The 20191-nt window shown below is 32.6% G+C and overlaps 1 protein-coding gene across 1 annotated transcript in view; it reads right to left on the bottom strand.

Moving 5' to 3' along the window:
- LOC139483068 (uncharacterized) overlaps positions 1-20191 on the bottom strand; it is a 115471-nt gene that overhangs the window by 20498 nt on the left and 74782 nt on the right. Inside the window, exons 38-49 of the mRNA XM_071267096.1 lie at positions 17697-17739; positions 16555-16718; positions 13056-13226; positions 11695-11904; positions 10785-10827; positions 9013-9167; positions 8473-8640; positions 7513-7722; positions 6855-6897; positions 4624-4784; positions 3198-3374; positions 935-1147 (exon numbers count right to left, since the gene is read on the bottom strand). Of these exons, the coding sequence (XP_071123197.1) occupies positions 935-1147; positions 3198-3374; positions 4624-4784; positions 6855-6897; positions 7513-7722; positions 8473-8640; positions 9013-9167; positions 10785-10827; positions 11695-11904; positions 13056-13226; positions 16555-16718; positions 17697-17739 (1758 nt within the window). The remainder of the gene's footprint in view (positions 1-934; positions 1148-3197; positions 3375-4623; positions 4785-6854; positions 6898-7512; positions 7723-8472; positions 8641-9012; positions 9168-10784; positions 10828-11694; positions 11905-13055; positions 13227-16554; positions 16719-17696; positions 17740-20191) is intronic.

The following is a 20191-nucleotide window of genomic DNA, read 5'->3' as shown; positions in this document are numbered from 1 at the left end:
CTTGTCCAATTATAAATCTGGTACCTTTGATAACTATTCACATGGTTGTGATTTATTGAAGTTTAATAACTCATAAATAAAGTTATTCGATACTATAGCCGACAGTAGCCAATACAAAATTTCAATGGTTTCACTGGGAAAGTAAACATACAAATATAAGTTTAAAACCAAATATATGTAGTACAGCTTGATTTTATCATTTATGCTAAAATTTGGAAAAAAAGTAAAAATCAATTTAACGGGCAAAAACTTCTATAAAAAGTTGACTGAAAATTTGAACCATGTTGAATACATTTTTCCTGACGATAGTATTTGCCTCCTTTATACTAGTAGATCTTTAATAGATTTTTAGATAAAAGGAATATTTAAACACCAAACTATTGATTAAAATCATTGTTAAAGGTCAATAGATCAAATGTGAAGTACTCTGAAAATGAAGCAATATTGATGTTTTTGTAGTTCTTATCTTGCTGTCCGCTATCATAGTTTCTCTGTCGCTATATTTTACAGTTCGAAAGTAAAGAAAATGAGTTCAAATGGTCATTTATGTATATTATTTATTTCAGTTGTCATCTGGAATTTTCGTGTAAATGGAGAAGTTTGAATTCGTGAACATTTTTGCTCTTGATTTTGTTCAATCCATAGATGTTATCAGGATTATAAACAAAAGTTTATCTACACGAAAACCTAATATTAAAACATTATAAAAAATCGAAAGTGAGCTTAAGTTTTTATATATATATCTACAAATAACCAAAGTGTCTAAACAATTCGTTCAAGCGTTTTTTTTTAAAGTTTGTCCAATATGTTGATTACGGAAGAACGGAAGGACATACACACGGAAAACGGTATAACAACGACAAGGATTTAAAACGGAAACTAAGTGAATACACTGGGATTTTGGGCGAGACGAGATAGAAATATAAATTCTTACCCCATTGGTAGTTCAAAAGATGAACTTCATAAATGAGATGTTCCAAATAAACTACCAACATATACTGACAGGTATTAATTTCTAATGAGGCAAACACTGAACGTCTGAATATATCAACGTATACACAGCAAGATATCATATTACAAGCAGCTGACATGTAACATTTAATGTTGTCCGGCAATACAGTTACTGAAGCAGTGTCGTTTGGACAGTCTGAAAGAAAACAAAAGGATCATATGTGACACGGTATATCTTATTGCCATTTTTTATAATTGCATATGAGAAAGACAAAATATACATGAGATACAAAAAGGGATATTTATACTTATAACTCACAAATTAACTCACAATGCCATGGCAACCAAAGGACAATAGTTCACAGACCACAACATAGAAAATTAAAAAGCAAGCAACTCGATACCAATAACACATGTTGATCATGATGCTCCTTCAAGGTTAGCAGATTATGAAACTGACACATTTGAAAAATAAAGGGTTTTGAAAATACAAACATATACAGTTAGTCAAAACATAAAAAGCAGTATTCTGGAATTCTCAATAATACAGTCTGATCAAAGTCCTATCCTTTAAAGAACATTTGTATGTTAAAGTGAGTTTTCAGGTTTCGGCTTTATGATGGTCAAAAATCAACAGACAATCGTTATCATGTTACATTAATCAACAGTAGAAAATACAATGCTGAGCATATTAGGAAAGAAACATATGACAAATTTGGTTGTTTATTCTTATCCCTATTTCTATAATACTATTATAATTCCTCCATAAATTCATGTCGTTATGACTATAAAATTTGAATCCTTGATATATGTTCGTTGCAGTCCTTAAATGCACAAAAGTTCACGTGAATTAGTTCGTGTGTCTGCTCTAGTTAACTAAAGAACTATTTAGCAGACCTGCTAACTATACTTGGGTCTGCTTTGTTAGACCTGAGTCTGATGAAGCCGACTTGTTCGCAGGAAAAGTCAGATTATTTCAAATATAATCAATTAGGTCAGCTATACCAGGCCAGACATGTGTAAGGGTCAACATGACCAGACCAAACCTGTCGACTAGTCATTTTGCAAGAGAGACCTCAAAACAAGCCAACTTGACCAGGACAGACTTGTCAACAGGACTGATGTTAACCTGTCATGTCGAACAGACTGTTTATTGCAGGACAAGTCATATCAATCACGACGACAGTCTGCTTTTAAGTTGGTCCTATTTTTCACTTATAGGATACTCAAAAGATATTCATCAATCAAAATGGTCCTGTTTTCTAGTCAACGTTGGATCAAGTAAACTTTAAACTCGGAGAATACCAGTTTTGGGGTGGACATAGTAGTACAGGTCAATATCTGCTTTTAATAGCAGACCTGTTCACAATTGAACTTTTGACTGAAATAACTTTATTATAAGACTTTTCTGAAGTTAACTTTTCTGGCAGTCTTAAAAAAAACATTCCTATGACCAAGTTTGCATTATAGAATGACAGGATTACTGTTCTAGAACTGGTAGAAGCAGCAGTCATTCATCTTCTGTTTTAAGTCAGTGTATAGAGTATGGTCATGAAGTTAACTAGCTATATAGACTAGGAATGCTGCACTTATCTGTACAGTTAAATTTGGCGTTTTTAAAAATATGTTTCGACCATCACCGATCAAATTTACTCACATATAATCACGTTTGAGCTCTTAACACTGTTAAAAGACAAAGTCATGACTCAAGATTAAAAATCAAATCAAAATATGCTTTGGTATAATTTTGTAAATCCTTGCGTGTTCCATTGAAATGATGAAAACTTTTGCAATTAAATATCAATAATTTGACAGAACCAATTCACTTGTTACACCGAGCTCAATTATGGTACTAATAAAACTCACTGTTAGCAAGTTACTACAACATGAATGTATTCCTAGTACAAGGATGCCCCATCCGCACTTTCATTTTCCTTGTTCAGTGGACCGTGAAAATGGGGTAAAACTTTAATTCAAAATTAGAAAGATCATATCATAGGACACATTTGTACAAAGTTTTTAGTTGACTGGACTGCAACTCCATCAAAAACGACCTCGAACAAAAACTTTAACTTGAAGCGGGATAGACGGGCGAACAGACAAACGAACGGAAGAACGAAAAGTCGAAGGGACACACAAACCAGAAACATGATACTCATGAATGGGGCATACAAATCTTGGTAGTTAAATTTCCACAAAAAATTAATCTGGTAATGTTTTATGGGTAATATAATAATTATAATTACCATTATTCCATCCATTTACAGCTTCACTATATGGTGATAAATTGATATCACACTGACTTGAACTTTCAATGAAATCATCAACGCCTAGGTCCACCATTAATTGATTTGCAACAACATCACCGTTGGTAACTTTTGATTCAACGTGTCTATTATTTATCCACTGATCTAGTTTGAAAGCTGTGAATAAAGAAGCAAGCTATACAATCGCATCTTATTGTTTCACTCTGTATCACAACAGATAAAACATTAACCACACTCAGATGATGATGAAGGTACATGTATGATAAAATCACCGATTTTTATTTTATTTAACGAGAATTATAAATCTATCATAAAACATCTACAAATGTTTATAAGACATTAGTCTATTGAGCATCATATATTTATATTATTTTGATTATGTGCTTACTTTTTTTACATTACAGGTTACTGCATGGGTACTTGTACATCCCAACATTTAAGAAACACAAAGTACACATGTGATAGTACTCACAAAATCAAGCATGTAAGACTGACAGTTTTCATTGTTCTGTATTGGTTCTTATGGTTCTCATATGTTCCACATTTTTCATATTTTTGTTGCTTTCTTAATTGTTTTCTTACTGTATATGATGATAATGTAAATTCAGAAATTATTGCGATGTTTTTATTATTGCGAAAAATGCGACAGGATTATAATCGCAATAATTTAAACTCGCATTTTGAAATATTTTAAAATGACAAAATCGCAATAATAAGTGCACGCAATAATTTCTGAATTTACAGTTGTAGTTCAGGTAAAATGTTTTGTCCGAATTTTAAAACCTACATAATTTCTGAAAGATACGAGAGTAGATCGCGTTTATCATGTTTATTAACTAGATATATATAACTGGTAGACTTTCAAATTCACAGAATCAGAAGCAAATAGTTTATCTCTTTAAAACTAGAGGTCAATTATAATACTACAGCAAACAAAAATTACAGGGTGTTTACAAAGTTTCACATGGCCCCTAAATAATTTATTGGTGATGCCAATATATGCCCCCAAAACAGATCATTTGCAGAGAAGAAATTTTAGCCCAGTAGTCAGCACTTTTGTGCTGACATGAATTATCATTGATATGGTTATATTTATAAATTAACTGTTTACAAAATTTAGATTTTTTGAAATACTAAGGCTTTTCTACCTCAACCATAGATAACCGTAGCTGTATTTTGCAAAACTTTTAGAAATTTTGGTTCTCAATGCTCTTCAACTTCGTACTTCATTTGACTATTTAACTTGTTTGGATTCGAGCGTCGATGGTGAGTCTTTTGTAGACCAAACGCGCGTCTGGCGTATATACAAAATTTAGTCCTGGTATCTATGATGAGTTTATTAAACAATACAATTTAAATATGCATATAGAGAATATTTCCTCATATGTTACCCGATTAAACTTACAGTTATCTAGGAAACCAGTACTATAATCACACACCTTCCTGTCAACTACATGATCTGTAAGAATTCTCAATTTGAGCTCACATCTGTCTGTTTCGTAGCAAACACTTATTTTCACATTGATAACATATGTATTATTAACCTCAACAGAATCTATCTGGTACCTGTAGTACAAATTGAAGAAGTCTTACACTTTAAGGTCAAATAAAAAAAAATTGACAAAGTTTGTAGCATATTATTTTTTCAAGATTGAAAATTATAAAATAATTGAGGACGCATTTTGAAATCATTAACATTGAAAAACGTGGATTTAAAATGTTATTCATGCTACTTGCTGCATGGAATGAAGTCCTTTATTGATGAAGTCCTTTATTTTTGCTCTGCTGGTACTAAATTACCACTGTATTTGTCCATTTAAAAAAATTGCAAACCCGAAGCATTTAAATACATTTGATGCTACGCGTCAGGAATGAGTCGTCAATCGGTCAAATGCCAATAAATCACGTTGCTTTATGGCATCGCTGGACATGCGCATCGTTTGGTATGATACACTTTACCTTTAAACTATGACATTGATTGTCAAGGGACAAGCTAGTTTATGTCAGTCAAATTGATCAATTTTCAACAACTATGAAATATTATCGCTATTTTACGAAAATTTTCCTGTGACCTATCTGACTGATAATTTCCTTTCTCAGCACTGTACAGTGATGCAAAAAAATATTGTTAGAAACTAAAGGAGCACGTGCTGTTATCAATGCATTTAACAACGTCCTCATAGGTTAAATAGTGATAAACAGATTATCATTGGTCATCTTTACTCGATTGTTTTTTTTTCACTTTCGGCCGTACCGACTCAAGCTAAAAAATCAATCTCGTTCAGATGACCAACGATAGTATATAATCATCAGTTTACCAGAGAGCACATTTTGAAATTATCAATATCAATATCAGATTAACAACACAATCCCAACTATGTTGCAGTTGGTGCTATGGTTTTTAAAATCGTTTACTAACAATACACATCTTTACACTTTATGTTTTAAACATAATGTTTGAATATAAATTATTTTCAACGCAGCATAAATATTGTGGACTTAAGGGTAATTATCTGTTTATCCGATTCAAAGACATAAAAAAACCCAACAAGAAATAGATCAAGAACAAATTTGAAAAAAGATAATTGTAAACTGGTGTACATGAAAATAATAAAATCACAAAAATGCTGAACTCCGAGGAAAATCTAAAGCGGAAAGTTACTAATCAAATGGCAAAATCAAAAGATAAAACACATCAAACGAAGCGACAACAACTGTCATGTTCCTAACATGGTTCAGGCAATTTCCTATGTAGAAAACAGTGGATTGAACCTGATTGTTCGCGCTTAACTTTTCACTTGTATCACAGTAGCATCAAATACCATTATATTCACAACGATGCGTAAACAAAACAGACATAATAGGAAAATTCGTCAACATAGGGATACAGCAGTCATCACCGTGTCACAATCTCAATCAGAACAAACGCAAACAAATATTTAACAAAGAAGCACAAAAAAGCATATATATCAAATTTAACAACCACGTTCATTGCTTACTTATTTTTGTATTTTATTCAAGTATGTTAAAATCTAACTCTAAGGGATTGAAATATTTTAAGTCCTGTTGCCGAAAGGCTAGATTAGCATCAACTCTAGTGTAGAACCGCGCGTTTGACGTCAGAATGTTAACGTCACACAGATTGAGATATGAAATAATTTTGTCGTTCAAAGTATGCATAAACTATAATAGCACAATGAAATATTGGCGGGGTGGTGAAAGCACAATGCCACGGCATATGTATTAAGGAAACACAACTGAACCTTTTAGGGGCATTTATTGCGCAAAACACGCAGAAAAAAAGGTACAATTAATGTTATTACTTCCACTGTGTCGTAAGTAGACTTTATCTCCAAGTCTACAAGTATCAACAGTCTACTTACCCGTATTTCTGAACTAGCATGAACATACGGATTTGTGTTATTCACATTTGCTATCATTTTGAAATAAGGAATATATTTCCTAAATGTAAAAGTCTGATTTCTCACCTGGTCGTCTAAATTTTGTGTTTTTCTTTTTGTTTTCAAATGTTGAATGATCTTGTTTTTCATATTATTCTATTTAATTGTCATAGATATTTTTTGTCGAAATGTGCACCTGGGACGGAAAAATTGATAATGTAAATGTTATACTTACCACATCTTGAAAATTCCTAACAAAGAAAACGTGTGTCCTGCTCCTAATAATAGAATTGAAGATATTCTGAAAGTCATTTCACGATGCATGATTTTTTCGCTTCAATGCATGAAGAAAGCATGCTAATATGAAAGTTATATTAACGAGCGATTATGCAAATACATACCACAAATACGGCGGAAATTAATTGCCAATTTATGAAAGTATGTCAGACAAGTACAATGGTCCAGTTTCTGTCATAGTCATTGATTCAGGAAAAGATTACTCGACGTAATATGTTTGTATTTATAATCTAGCTATAACTGTTATAATGTTGTAGGGGAGACCTGCATGCATGCATAAAACTGATTGAGGTAACTTGTATACTGAATTAGAACTGATAGTTCCATTTCATTTCCAATTTCGTTGAAGCAAAAACACTTTGACAAAAACTTTTTTTTGGTTGAATGTGTGTTGAAAAAGTGGTCGCACGGTAGGGAATACAAGAGGGTTTTGCTATAAACCTTTGAAAAATACTTCGCACAATATGACAAGAAAAACAGGCGCATGAGCGCAGTTACAGACTACATGTGAATAATGAATCGTTGTTTTATTTAGGCTCAATACTAAGATAAGTTATCTTATAAGATAGCTCAAATTACAATAGAGGCATTCTCACCAAAATCAGAACTACGAATTTTCATCTTTTTGTCTAGTTTTTCAATATGTAAATGGATTGTATTTCTACATTCCAGAAATTCCCATGCTATCTGAACAGATGTGTTAAGTATTGGTGTGTCCACACAACATACAAATCCATAACATGATGACATGACACAATTCACACCATCTTCGTCAAGAGGATTATCTTGAAACTGATTTGAACATTCTAAAGAGAAAAATGAAACAATAATTTCGGATATAATTCATTAATGCGTATAAAACAATTTCTGATTTTTATGATTATTTTATTTTCAAACCTTACCATGAAATTTAAAATAACATTTTCTTTTTGTCATTTAAATGACATTGGTTATGTAATTTCTATGAAGACGTGTTTTGATAATAACGAATTCATGTCTCTAACGTGTATATTGCTGTTTTTTTTAAACATGTATTTTGCTAATTCAAATTGATTTCATACATTACATGTACTTTTATGATAATCTTTATACTACTACTAGTAATGATAATAATACATGCACATGTACTATAAGTATTTGATTTGCATATTATAAACCATACAACTTGAAAGGTAAACTGAAGTTGACTTTTACGTGTAGATATATCTTGGTATTTACTGTCACTATGCTTCTACCTTGTTGGATTTTATATTGTAGATACTCCACATCTGCATTTCTTCATACTATTATGTTGTTGTTTTTTGAATGTAAGAGGAAGTGAATTTGATCAAATGTAGATTCAAGTTCAACATTGTATCCCTTGTATTGGTAAAGGGAATACATTTTATACGGAAGAGCATTGTGTCGAAATCCTTGTTTTAAAACCAACTCATGCTACAATGATTTTCCTTTATACTGAAGTAAATATTTATGTTCCAGCTGAAATTAAACGTGGTTAGTTGAAATACAGCCATTTGAAAAAACGGAGACTGCACAGACTTCGCTGAATGCATTACCTTTCATAAGCGGTTGTTGAATCAGATCCATGTTACACAATTTTCCTATCAAGTATTGTTCTATCCCCATATCTTCCCGGAGTTTAGTGATTGCCCATTGTGGAGGGATTTCTTTGGCAGTAATTATAGGAAGTCTGTAACTCGAAAACCATGATACCAAAGAAAAATCTGTTAGCAAAAATAAAAAAAGGTTACTCAATGTAAATACAAAATTTAATCAGACTTGACTCAAAAACATTAATCCTTTATAACAGTTTATCTATTTTTAGTTCAACGTATAATATCAAATCAGTGAGCATCTGACTCATACTAAGCATATTAGGACTTTGGTGGATATACTTCATGCTCCTCATGTTTTAATTCTTCACTGTGAATCGCTGACTAAATATGGAATTATTTCTCTGTAGTTTCCAGGAAATATAAGTACATCAATAATAATATTAAGAGTCTTCTAATTCATTCATAATTGCTGAATAATGTAATTATATATAATTTCTCAAATAATTCAGAAATAATAAAAGTCAATAAAGTGATATTTACCTGACTTAGTGGATGAGTAACAGTAAGACTTTGGTATCTTTGTATCTTTTAAAACTGGAGAAGTAATCATACAAGGTCGATCTGATTCCATACATAGGCTAATGTTGAAATTAATCATGTACTTGTTTTCTACTTGCAGATCATCTATCTTTAAACTAACATAAATTCAAGAAAATATATTTATATAACTCAAGAAAAAAAACCACCAAAATAAAATACAATAAATGTAAATTTTGCACAAACCAATCTCTTTTGCGACTGAGCAAGAAAAGACAGGTTTTCAAACTACACATTTAAACAACTAAGAAAATATTGACGATCACGTCTTCAATGTGTGATTTTCTTCAAAAACAATAATGTAATTTGACAAGAGAGACGAAAGATACCAGAGGGAGAGCCAATTCATAGATAGGAAATAAACTGACAAAATATACCATGAATTAAAGTTCCAATAAAAATTCATACAAAAAGTAAAGTCACAAAAAAACTGAACTCCGTGGAAAATGTAAAAGGGAAAGTTCCTAATCAAATGGTAAATTCAAAAGCTCAAATATATCAAACGAATGAATAACAACTGTAATATTTCTGACTTGGAACAGGCATTTTCAAATGTAGAAAATGGTGGATTATACCTGGTGTAAAAGCTAGTTAAACCTCTCACTTGTATAGCAGTCGCACATCAAATTCCATTATATTGACAACCATGTGTGAACATAACCATCAGATATAATATAATAGCAAACAAACATAATAATATTACCCACTGCAATTCTTTACACTTGTTCTAAGTCGGAAATCTGATGTTCAGTAGTTGTCGTTTGTTGATGTGATTCATAAGTGTTTCTCGTTTTGTGTTTGTTATATGGATTAAACTGTTGGTTTTTCCGTTTGAAAGGTTTTACACTAGTAATGTTTAATTCCCTTTATATCTTGTTGTTGGGTGTAAGCCAAGGCTTCGTGTTTAAGACCGTACTTTCCCCTATAATGGTTTACTTTTATAAATTGTGACTTGGATGGCGAGTTGTCTCATTGGCACTGTAGAACATCTTTTTATGTCTATATCATAGTAAAATGTCGAAAAAATGGGATTCAGCGGTCAACATATTGTTACAATCAATATCACTATAAAACAAACAAATATGTTACAAAGAAGCACAAAATGAAAAATTGCATATAGACAAAGCACATTTGAAACATAAAAGACAAGAATACAAACGATGTTTACTGCTAATCTTTTGGAAGTAAATTATAAGGAAGGCTATGCTAAAAAACGAATTTTTAAAGGATAATGGTTGATACATTTCTATCTCTATGGCGAATTGAGAAGCTTCAGCAACTCATTACATTTTTTGCGGATTTCTTTAATAGGAACACATGAAAAACTTTATACTTAAGATATTAATTAAAATCAGACACTAATATAAATGTGAACATATAGTTTTCCCAATGTCAGAACCATATAATTCTGTTGAGTGTCTGAAAAAATGTATATTGATGATTCACGTAACATCCACAACGTTGAATATATTTGCAATGCCATGTCGTTACTCATTTTGTTAATGATAAAAGAAATGAAATTATTCTTAACGATTAAGAAGCATATTAGTCAAAACCTTTTTTCCTAGATTTTCCTACAACATACAAATTAGATTTTTGAGTCTTATAAACATTTAGATAACCATTGATTCAATTATTGTTCTACCTTTCATGAAGAAACTTCTGAAATTATATAAACAACAACATTTTAACTATATTTAGAAGCAAGTACTTACTATATTTTCAAAATACCAACCAACGTATACTTGAGAATACTGCCTAAAAAGATAATAATTGTAAAACAACGATAGAAATTTTCAATTCTTGTTCACCAACTAAAAATTATATACATGCTGGACTGAATTTTAATGTGCGTATTGTTATGCGTTTACTTTTCTACATTGGCTAGAGGTATAGGGGGAGGGTTGAGATCTCACAAACATGTTTAACCCCGCCGCATTTTTGCGCCTGTCCCAAGTCAGGAGCCTCTGGCCTTGTTAGTCTTGTATTATTTTAATTTTAGTTTCTTGTGTACAATTTGGAAATTAGTATTGCGTTGATTATCACTGAACTAGTATATATTTGTTTAGGGGCAAGCTGAAGGACGACTCCGGGTGCGGGAATTTCTCGCTACATTGAAGACTTGTTGGTGACCTTCTGCTGTTGTTTTTTTCAATGATCGGTCTGTTGTCTCTTTGGCACATTCCCCATTTCCATTCTCAATTCAATTCATCAATCTTTCAATGCATATCAAAGTTCTATAAATTTCAAGCTTGGGAAATTTAAGTTGAAGTATATAAGATAAAAATTGATTTTAAGTTTAAGATGGTATAACATCTGTAAATTGCACTTGGGACCACCCATAGGTTTTAGTAGTGTTCATGTTCATCAGTTTTAAAGTATTGTTTTCTATATAGTAATTTGTAGACTGTGTGTATGCCTTTTTCACTGTTTTCCGTTTCATGCTATGATTTTGTTCATCTGCTTTGATTTGTGAGTTAAGATTGGACCTTTGCCACTACCACCTTTTTTCAATATGCTTTGTTATTTTTTTTCATGTTGACCGAAAGTCTATTATTTCAGACAATGTATGCAAGTGTTCATTAGTTTTCACTTCGTTAACAAGCTGCACGTTTCTAAACTCACCCCATTCATATTTCATTAGGGATATATTCCTTTGCAATCTTTCCATTTGTAATGATACTGTATAACGACAACTGTCAACTGATAACGCTATAGACAAACTTCTACCCACACCAAGTATATCAGTACAACAGGTTATATTATAACAAGTTGTATCCAAGGAACAATGAATATCAGATGGCAGAGCAGGTAACGATTTTATTCTCCCACACACTGTCAAATAATAATAAAATGTTAGTAGAAACCCATTTAAAATTGATGGTATAAAGATTATAAGTACATATTATTTATAATAGATATCTTATTTCAAACAATACACGCAATCATAGTTTCACTGAATGAAAGGGAAAGTAAAATACAAAAACCAAACCAACAAACTTATATGAAGTATTTACTCTTATCGTTCCACTTCTTCGTGTTGATGGAAAGAAACTCAAAACGTGTCAGGTCAATAGGAAGTGCGTAAACAGATGCATTTTTTGAAGTTTCGCAAAAACGTATACAGAACACTCAGTTTCAGTGCAAGACAGTTTAATAAGACTGTTATACAGCTTGAGTTTTATAATGATTAAATTTGAAAACTAAAATTAATGGACTTTTCACATTTGATGCATTCTCTGCGTCTTTTATTAAAAATAAGAATGGTAATGGAGAATGTTGAAAGCTTATGAAAAAGGTACATGTTCATATGATGAAATCATAATCTTTCAGTCAGTTTAATTGCAGTCTGGAGCTGGCATGTCAGTTAACTGCTAGTAGTCTGTTGTTATTTATGTATTATTGTCATTTTGTTTATTTTCTTTGGTTACATCTTCTGACATCAGACTCGGACTTCTCTTGAACTGAATTTTAATGTGCGTATTGTTATGCGTTAACTTTTCTACATTGGTTAGAGGTATAGGGGAGGGTTGAGATCTCACAAACATGTTTAACCCCGCCGCATTTTTGCGCCTGTCCCAAGTCAGGAGCCTCTGGCCTTTGTTAGTCTTGTATTATTTTAATTTTAGTTTCTTGTGTACAATTTGGAAATTAGTATGGCGTTCATTATCACTGGACTAGTATATATTTGTTTAGGGGCCAGCTGAAGGACGCCTCCGGGTGCGAGAATTTCTCGCTACATTGAAGACCTGTTGGTGACCCTCTGCTGTTGTTTTTTATTTGGTCGGGTTGTTGTCTCTTTGACACATTCCCCATTTCCATTCTCAATTTTACAGTTAAATAACAGTCATTACAACTACAAAACTAGCAACAAAAGAAATAAGTTGTGTTTAAACGTGACCATATGATTTCCCTGAAGCTACTAAATACGCCTTAAACAATTTAACAAAATGGAAATCATCTTTTTTTCACAATGACTATCTTACTATTATTCCAGCCTGAACTTGATGGCATGTAAGGATAGTTGGAACTATTACAGGATTTAGTTTTTAGGTAATAGGATAGTCCTATGTCAGAAATCAGTTTTGAAGCTTCATTTTCTGACAATTGTTCTCCTGTTATTTTATTTTCTTCTTTCCAGTCAATAAGTGAAAAATCTGAAAAAAAATCGATCCTTATTTAATAAGCATATTCCCCATTATGTGGGTCCTTTACTGATTAACAAATGTCCAAATTTACTGATGTTTGATTCGAAACGATATCTTAATATGTTAATAACACTTCTCTACGAAATGTGTTATCGAAAGGTCCGAAATATCGTGAGCCTAAATCCATCAATTGGAAATACAACTTTAAAATTTTGATGGACTCAGGCGAGGATTATGCCAGGCAATGGGCTAAACGTGAAAAGGAAGACGTAGACACTCTATCCGAATGGATTAAGGCAGTCAGGTCGTTAATACAAATCAGAATCAAGAAACTGAATGGGTCCATCAATGCCCATGCTACGTCAATCTTTAAAGACCCAAATGTTGCTAAACACTTATCCGACCTTCATGATAAATATGTTGTTGTCCCCGCAGACAAAGCCCCAAATAACATCGTTTTTGTCTGTAAAAGTCACTACATTAATTGCATGATAAACGAATTAGGTATAGACAATTCACTTGGAAACTCAACATATACCCTCACGACACTTACCAAAGAGGAAATCCTGGATAATAATAGGTCTGTTCTTTGTTCCTTTGGTATTTCAACCAAAGATGAAGAACTGGATATTCCATCACTGTATTGGATACATAAACTACATAAGTGTCCTTACAAACAACGGTATATTGCTGGGTCTTCCAAGTGCCCCACGAAACCTTTTTCTAAATTATTAACATCTATTTTATCAGCAATCAAAGACGGGCTTCTAAGTTATTGTGAAACTGCCTATTCTAGAGGTGGCGTGAATCAGATGTGGATACTTAAAAATTCCAAAGATCTTTTAGAGTACATACAATCTAACTCTCTTTCATCTTGTAAACAGTATTAAAACATTTGACTTTTCTACTCTTTACAAAAGTATTCCACATTCCAAACTAAAAGACAAATTGAAAGAGTTGGTATTTCTTTGCTTCATAAAAAAGAATGGCCAACGTAGATGCAAGTATCTTGTCTTAGGGAGGGATAAATCATACTTTGTAAAGAATCAGTCTGATTCAAACAAAAAATTCTCTGAAACCGATATTATCAAGATGCTTGATTTCTTGATTGATTGACAACATATTTGTAACGTTCGGAGGACGTGTTTTTCAACAGACTGTCGGCATCCCAATGGGAACAAACTGTGCCCCTCTACTTGCCGACTTGTTTCTTTATTATTATGAGGCTGACTTCATGCAGGAAGACTTCTCTGGAAGAAAGATAAGAAGTTAGCAATATCCTTTAACTCTACTTTCCGCTATATAGATGACGTTCTTTCACCATTTCACTAAACAATTCAAAATTTGGTGACTATGTGGAACGCATCTATCCCATCGAATTGGAGATAAAGGATACTACAGATACAGTTAAGTCGGCTTCATATCTTGACTTACATCTAGAAATTGACAATGAGGGTCGGTTGAAAACAAAACTTTACGACAAAAGAGATGATTTCAGCTTTCCAATTGTGAACTTTCCATTTCTAAGTAGCAACATTCCAGCAGCACCTGCATACGGTATATATCTCCCAATTGATACGATATTCCCGTGCTTGCATTTCCTATCATGATTTTCTTGATAGAGGGTTACGGTTCACAAGGAAGCTATTAAACCAAGAGTTCCAAATGGTGAAGTTGAAATCATCCCTTCGTAAATTTTACGGACGCCATCACGAGTTGGTTGACCGTTATGGAATAACCGTTTCACAAATGATATCGGATATGTTCCTTACGTCGTAACTACAATCCCCTTCCCTTTCATGAATGTGACCTACCGAATTAAGACTATTTACCGGATTTGTAATCACATAAGCAACACGACGGGTGCCACATGTGGAGCAGTATCTGCTTACCCTTCCGGAGCACCTGAGATCACCCCTAGTTTTTGGTGGGGTTCGTGTTGTTTATTCTTTAGTTTTCTATGTTGTTGTCATGTGTACTATTGTTTTTCTGTTTGTCTTTTTCATTTTTAGCCATGGCGTTGTCAGTTTGTTTTAGATTTATGAGTTTGACTGTCCCTTTGGTATCTTTCGTCCCTCTTTTAATTCACATTGCTGTACTCTGACACACTAGTTTGTCGGGATTAAGAATAAACGAGCGTGTTTTTTTCTAAGAATAAAAGGTAGTGTTTCATTTGGATAATCCATTCCCTGTAAAAACCATTATGTCATTATTTGCATGTAATTATTCACAGTAAGTAGTGTTCCCTGACAAGAAACAGATATTATTCAGATCGATCTTCTTTCATCTTGAATGAATTTTTAATAGTTATCCCACGAGGACGCAGTGTGTCAGTGTAAGATCACCCCGATGGCCGGAGGCTAGGGGGTGATCTAACAGTGACACACCAAGTCCGAATGGGATAACTATTTTACATCCCAGCTGTTTTAGATTAGACGACAAACCATTTACAGTTCATAAAATCTAGTTTAGAACGCCACAAAATCATTATACTATACTTTCTATACATTTGTACTACTTAATGACGTATACCCTTCATGACCCCCGAACACGATGAGCAGATATCAAACAATGTCAACTCGCCCCGCTGGCCAATCAGCATACGCTATATCGCTTCTTTATAAAAAAACATCGCCCCACTCTTGTTTACCGACTCGTCAACTTTTGAAAAAGTGTAAAATAAAATTGAACAATTATTCTGACAACTCACTTATTAACGAAAAGTGTTTCAACCCCTCTGAATAAAGGTCTTCCAACTCGCCCCACTTATAAAAATATCTTGTTTCCTTTAAGTATGTTAAATTACTGATAGTTCGTATCCAGTCGTCCTGGTGTAGTGGTATGTGTATAAATATAAAAAATGTGTCATGGCTTGATATGCTAAAGGTCTTGAGTTCGAATCCCAGCATAGACACTGGATTTTTTCTATGTGAATTTTGATAGATAGGCTTTTCCGTGTAATTAAATATAAGTTTTATAGTGGATTTGACATTCCCGCAAAAATGTTACAGAACAAAGGAAGTCATGCATAACAAAGAAACTCAAACTGAGGTGATCTGGTAGGGATGATCCGGCTCAGATCACCCATGTTAGAACAAAGGAGCTGGGATGTAAATCAATGTACCAACAAACAAAAAATATTGATTCAAAATCAAATTTAAAATACAGTGACGATATGGTTATAAAGTCAGTCTGATATAAATATGTTATTAATACATACTTTCAGTAATAAATCGCAGATAAGATGCACATTGTAATATTGAGAATAATTCATTTCTTAACACTACTAAGTTCTGTTATAAAGTCAGTCTGATATAAATATATTATTAGTACATACTTTCAGTAATAAATCGAAGATCAGATGCACATTGTAGTATTGGGAATAATGCATTTCTTAACAATACTAAGTTCTGTTCACATGGTTTGTTGCTTTCTGTACATACAGTAACATTCAGTGATATAAGATAAACATGCCCTTTCTCAATCTTGTCGATTATCAATCTAAAAGGTAGAAAGTCATCACATTAAAAAAACTTCTCAACTTAATTGACATATTAAGAAAACTGAGTTGAAATAATTTTCTTCATAAAATGCATGTACAAATAGGCATATGGAAGTTGTTTTCAATTTGTTTCATTAGCTGATATATTTTAGCGATTAATTTTATCATTTTCATTTTCCCCAACCTCTATGTGAATTAACCTGTATGAACATTTTACTGTATAAAAATTCTTAATTCTTAATTATGTTTTTCTTTTGATTGTTTCCTTTTCATCTATGCATTTTGTTTAGAAACATAAAACATAACACACATAGTGAGAATCTGGTACCATAAAATTTTGTAATCTGTTGACTTTCAGTTTAAATGCCTGTATTATAATGATAATAATCAATCTGCTTAGATTTTGTGGTTTTCCTTCATTATTTAATGTATTTTGAAGTTTGAACATTTAACTTTTCAGTCATTTCTGTATATTTAACTTCATGAATTTCCATAAAACATGGCGTACAAATAAAGTTGTCTGACAACATTTGAAGGGTAAGGGCGAAACGTAAACAAAAATACCGAAACTCCAAGGAAAATTTCGAAACGAAAAGTCTTTTATCAAATGTCAAATCAAATTAATAACACATCAAACAATAGGAAGCAACTGGAATATTACTGACTTGGTACAATCATTTCCTTGTGTATAAATGGTGGATTTAACCTGCTTTTAGGGCTAGACAAAGTTCTTACTTGAATGGCGTTCGCATATAATTCCATTATACTGCAAACAATGTTTGAGCAAAACAAACAGACAAAAATGTCGAAAAATAATCGGTAAAACAGTAAACATTGCGTTACATGTATTATCTTTTATTACTTTAGAAACACACAACTGTAGCAACAAAGAAAATCAAAATGGCATAAAGACACTCTATAGACAGTCATCACGTTTATTATTTCATGAGTTTTAGGTCAGGCAATTGAAAACTTACAATATATTTATTATTCCTCCTAATGAAAATGTCTGTAGCTTTCCTGTGAACAAAAAATCATTGTTGAATAATGCATTGATCAAACTTAATATCATATCATAAAGGTGTAATCCTACCTTGTTAAAAAAATAATGTTCATTCATAGATATAAGATGTGGTATGAGTGCCAATGAGACAACTCTCCATCCAAGTAACAATTTATAAAAAGTAAACCATCATAGATCAAGGTACGTCCTTCAATATGGAACCTTTGCTCACACCGAACAGTAAGCTATAAAGGGTCCCAAAAAATTACTAGTGCAAAACCATTCAAACGGGGAAACCAACGGTATAATCTATACAAAAACGAGACACAAGAAACACGTATGAAATATATAAACAGAGGACAATCAATGTACATCAGATTCCTGACTTAGGGCAGGTGCAAACATTTGCAGTGGGATTAAACGTTTTAATGGTACCAAACCTTTTCCCTTTTCTGAAACAATAGTATAAAATCGCAACAGAGACAGACACACTACGTATACATTGTAGTATCAGCTAAATAATAAATGTTCATTATGTTTCTCTGTTTTCATTAAAGATTCTTCTACAGTATTTCTTTTAAAATAAAGATATTATTTTCAACCATGTGAATTATAAAATCTCATTTCACAAATGTATTTTTGACGATGATTCGAAACTACAAGCTCTTTCGAGCCAGCATTGCTTAACTTAGATATTTAAGATAATTCAACATTCACAAGATCTACAGTCCTCTCTCTCAAACTAAGTAATATTTCTACCAGTGTTGATTTAGATACTAAAATTGAGAATGGAAATGGGGAATGTGTCAAAGAGACAACAACCCGCCCAAATAAAAAACAACAGCAGAGGGTCACCAACAGGTCTTCAATGTAGCGAGAAATTCCCGCACCCGGAGGCGTCCTTCAGCTGGCCCCTAAACAAATATATACTAGTCCAGTGATAATGAACGCCATACTAATTTCCAAATTGTACACAAGAAACTAAAATTAAAATAATACAAGACTAACAAAGGCCAGAGGCTCCTGACTTGGGACAGGCGCAAAAATGCGGCGGGGTTAAACATGTTTGTGAGATCTCAACCCTCCCCCTATACCTCTAACCAATGTAGTAAAGTAAACGCATAACAATACGCACATTAAAATTCAGTTCAAGAGAAATCCGAGTCTGATGTCAGAAGATGTAACCAAAGAAAATAAACAAAATGACAATAATACATAAATAACAACAGACTACTAGCAGTTAACTGACATGCCAGCTCCAGACTTCAACTAAACTGACTGAAAGATTATGATTTCATCATATGAACATCAGGCACAATCCTTCCCGTTAGGGGTTTAGTATCATACCATCATAACATATATGAGAAGAACATAACCCGTGTCATGCCAACAACTGTTTTTAGAATAAATGTGTTTAGTTCCGATGCAAAGACCTTATCAGTGACTCAATATTAACGCCAAAATATGCAATCTTTAATGACTTGACAACAGTATCGTAATTATATCCCTTCTTAATAAGTCTATTCAAAGGTTTTGTAAGTTTCTGAGGTGAATACTGACACCTTTGTGCTTTATAAAGAATATTACCATAAAAAATTGGATGTGAAATACCTGAACGTATTAGAAGTCTGCATGTTGAGCTATATTTACGAATGATGTCTTTATACCGATGATAAAATTTAGTAAATGTTTTGACTAGTTTGTGATATCGAAAACCCTGGTGTAATAATTTTTCAGTAATACATAAATTTCTCTCGTTAAAATCTAAAACATTGTTACATACACGAGCGAATCGTACAAGTTGAGATATATAAACACCGTAAGATGGTGACAAGGGAACGTCACCATCTAAAAACGGATAATTAACGATAGGAAAGAAAAATCATCCCTTTTATCATACATTTTAGTATTCAGCTTTCCATTAGTGATATAGATATCAAGATCGAGAAAAGGGCAGTGGTCATTGTTAGTATTAGCTTTATTTAAAGTAAGTTCAACAGGATAAATTTCATTAATATACATACTGAAGTCGTCATTATTGAGAGCCAAAATATCATCCAAATATCTAAAAGTATTATTAAATTTGTTTATCAGATGTTGTTTCGATGGGTCTTTGCTTATTTTTGTCATAAATTGTAACTCATAACAATACAAAAACAGGTCCGCAATAAGTGGTGCACAGTTAGTCCCCATTGGAATTCCGATAATCTGACGATATACGGAATCCCCAAAGCGAACAAAAATGTTATCTAGTCAAAATTCAAGGGCATATATAGTATCAAAGCATGTCCAATTAACATAGTTTTTTTTGTTTATTGCTACAAAAAAATGACCTAAAAGAGTTTGAACATATATATTCACATTCTGATTTTTTGAATGCCCATTTAATTAGGTGTGTGAATTTTTTCTTAATGAGAATGTGAGGCAATGTGGTATACAGGGTAGAAAAATCAAAACTCTGAACAGATT

Source organism: Mytilus edulis, chromosome 7 (assembly GCF_963676685.1).
Source record: "Mytilus edulis chromosome 7, xbMytEdul2.2, whole genome shotgun sequence".
Lineage (NCBI taxonomy): Eukaryota > Metazoa > Mollusca > Bivalvia > Mytilida > Mytilidae > Mytilus > Mytilus edulis.
The sequence above is the reverse complement of the archived record's forward strand: the minus strand, read 5'-3'. Positions and strand labels throughout refer to the sequence as shown.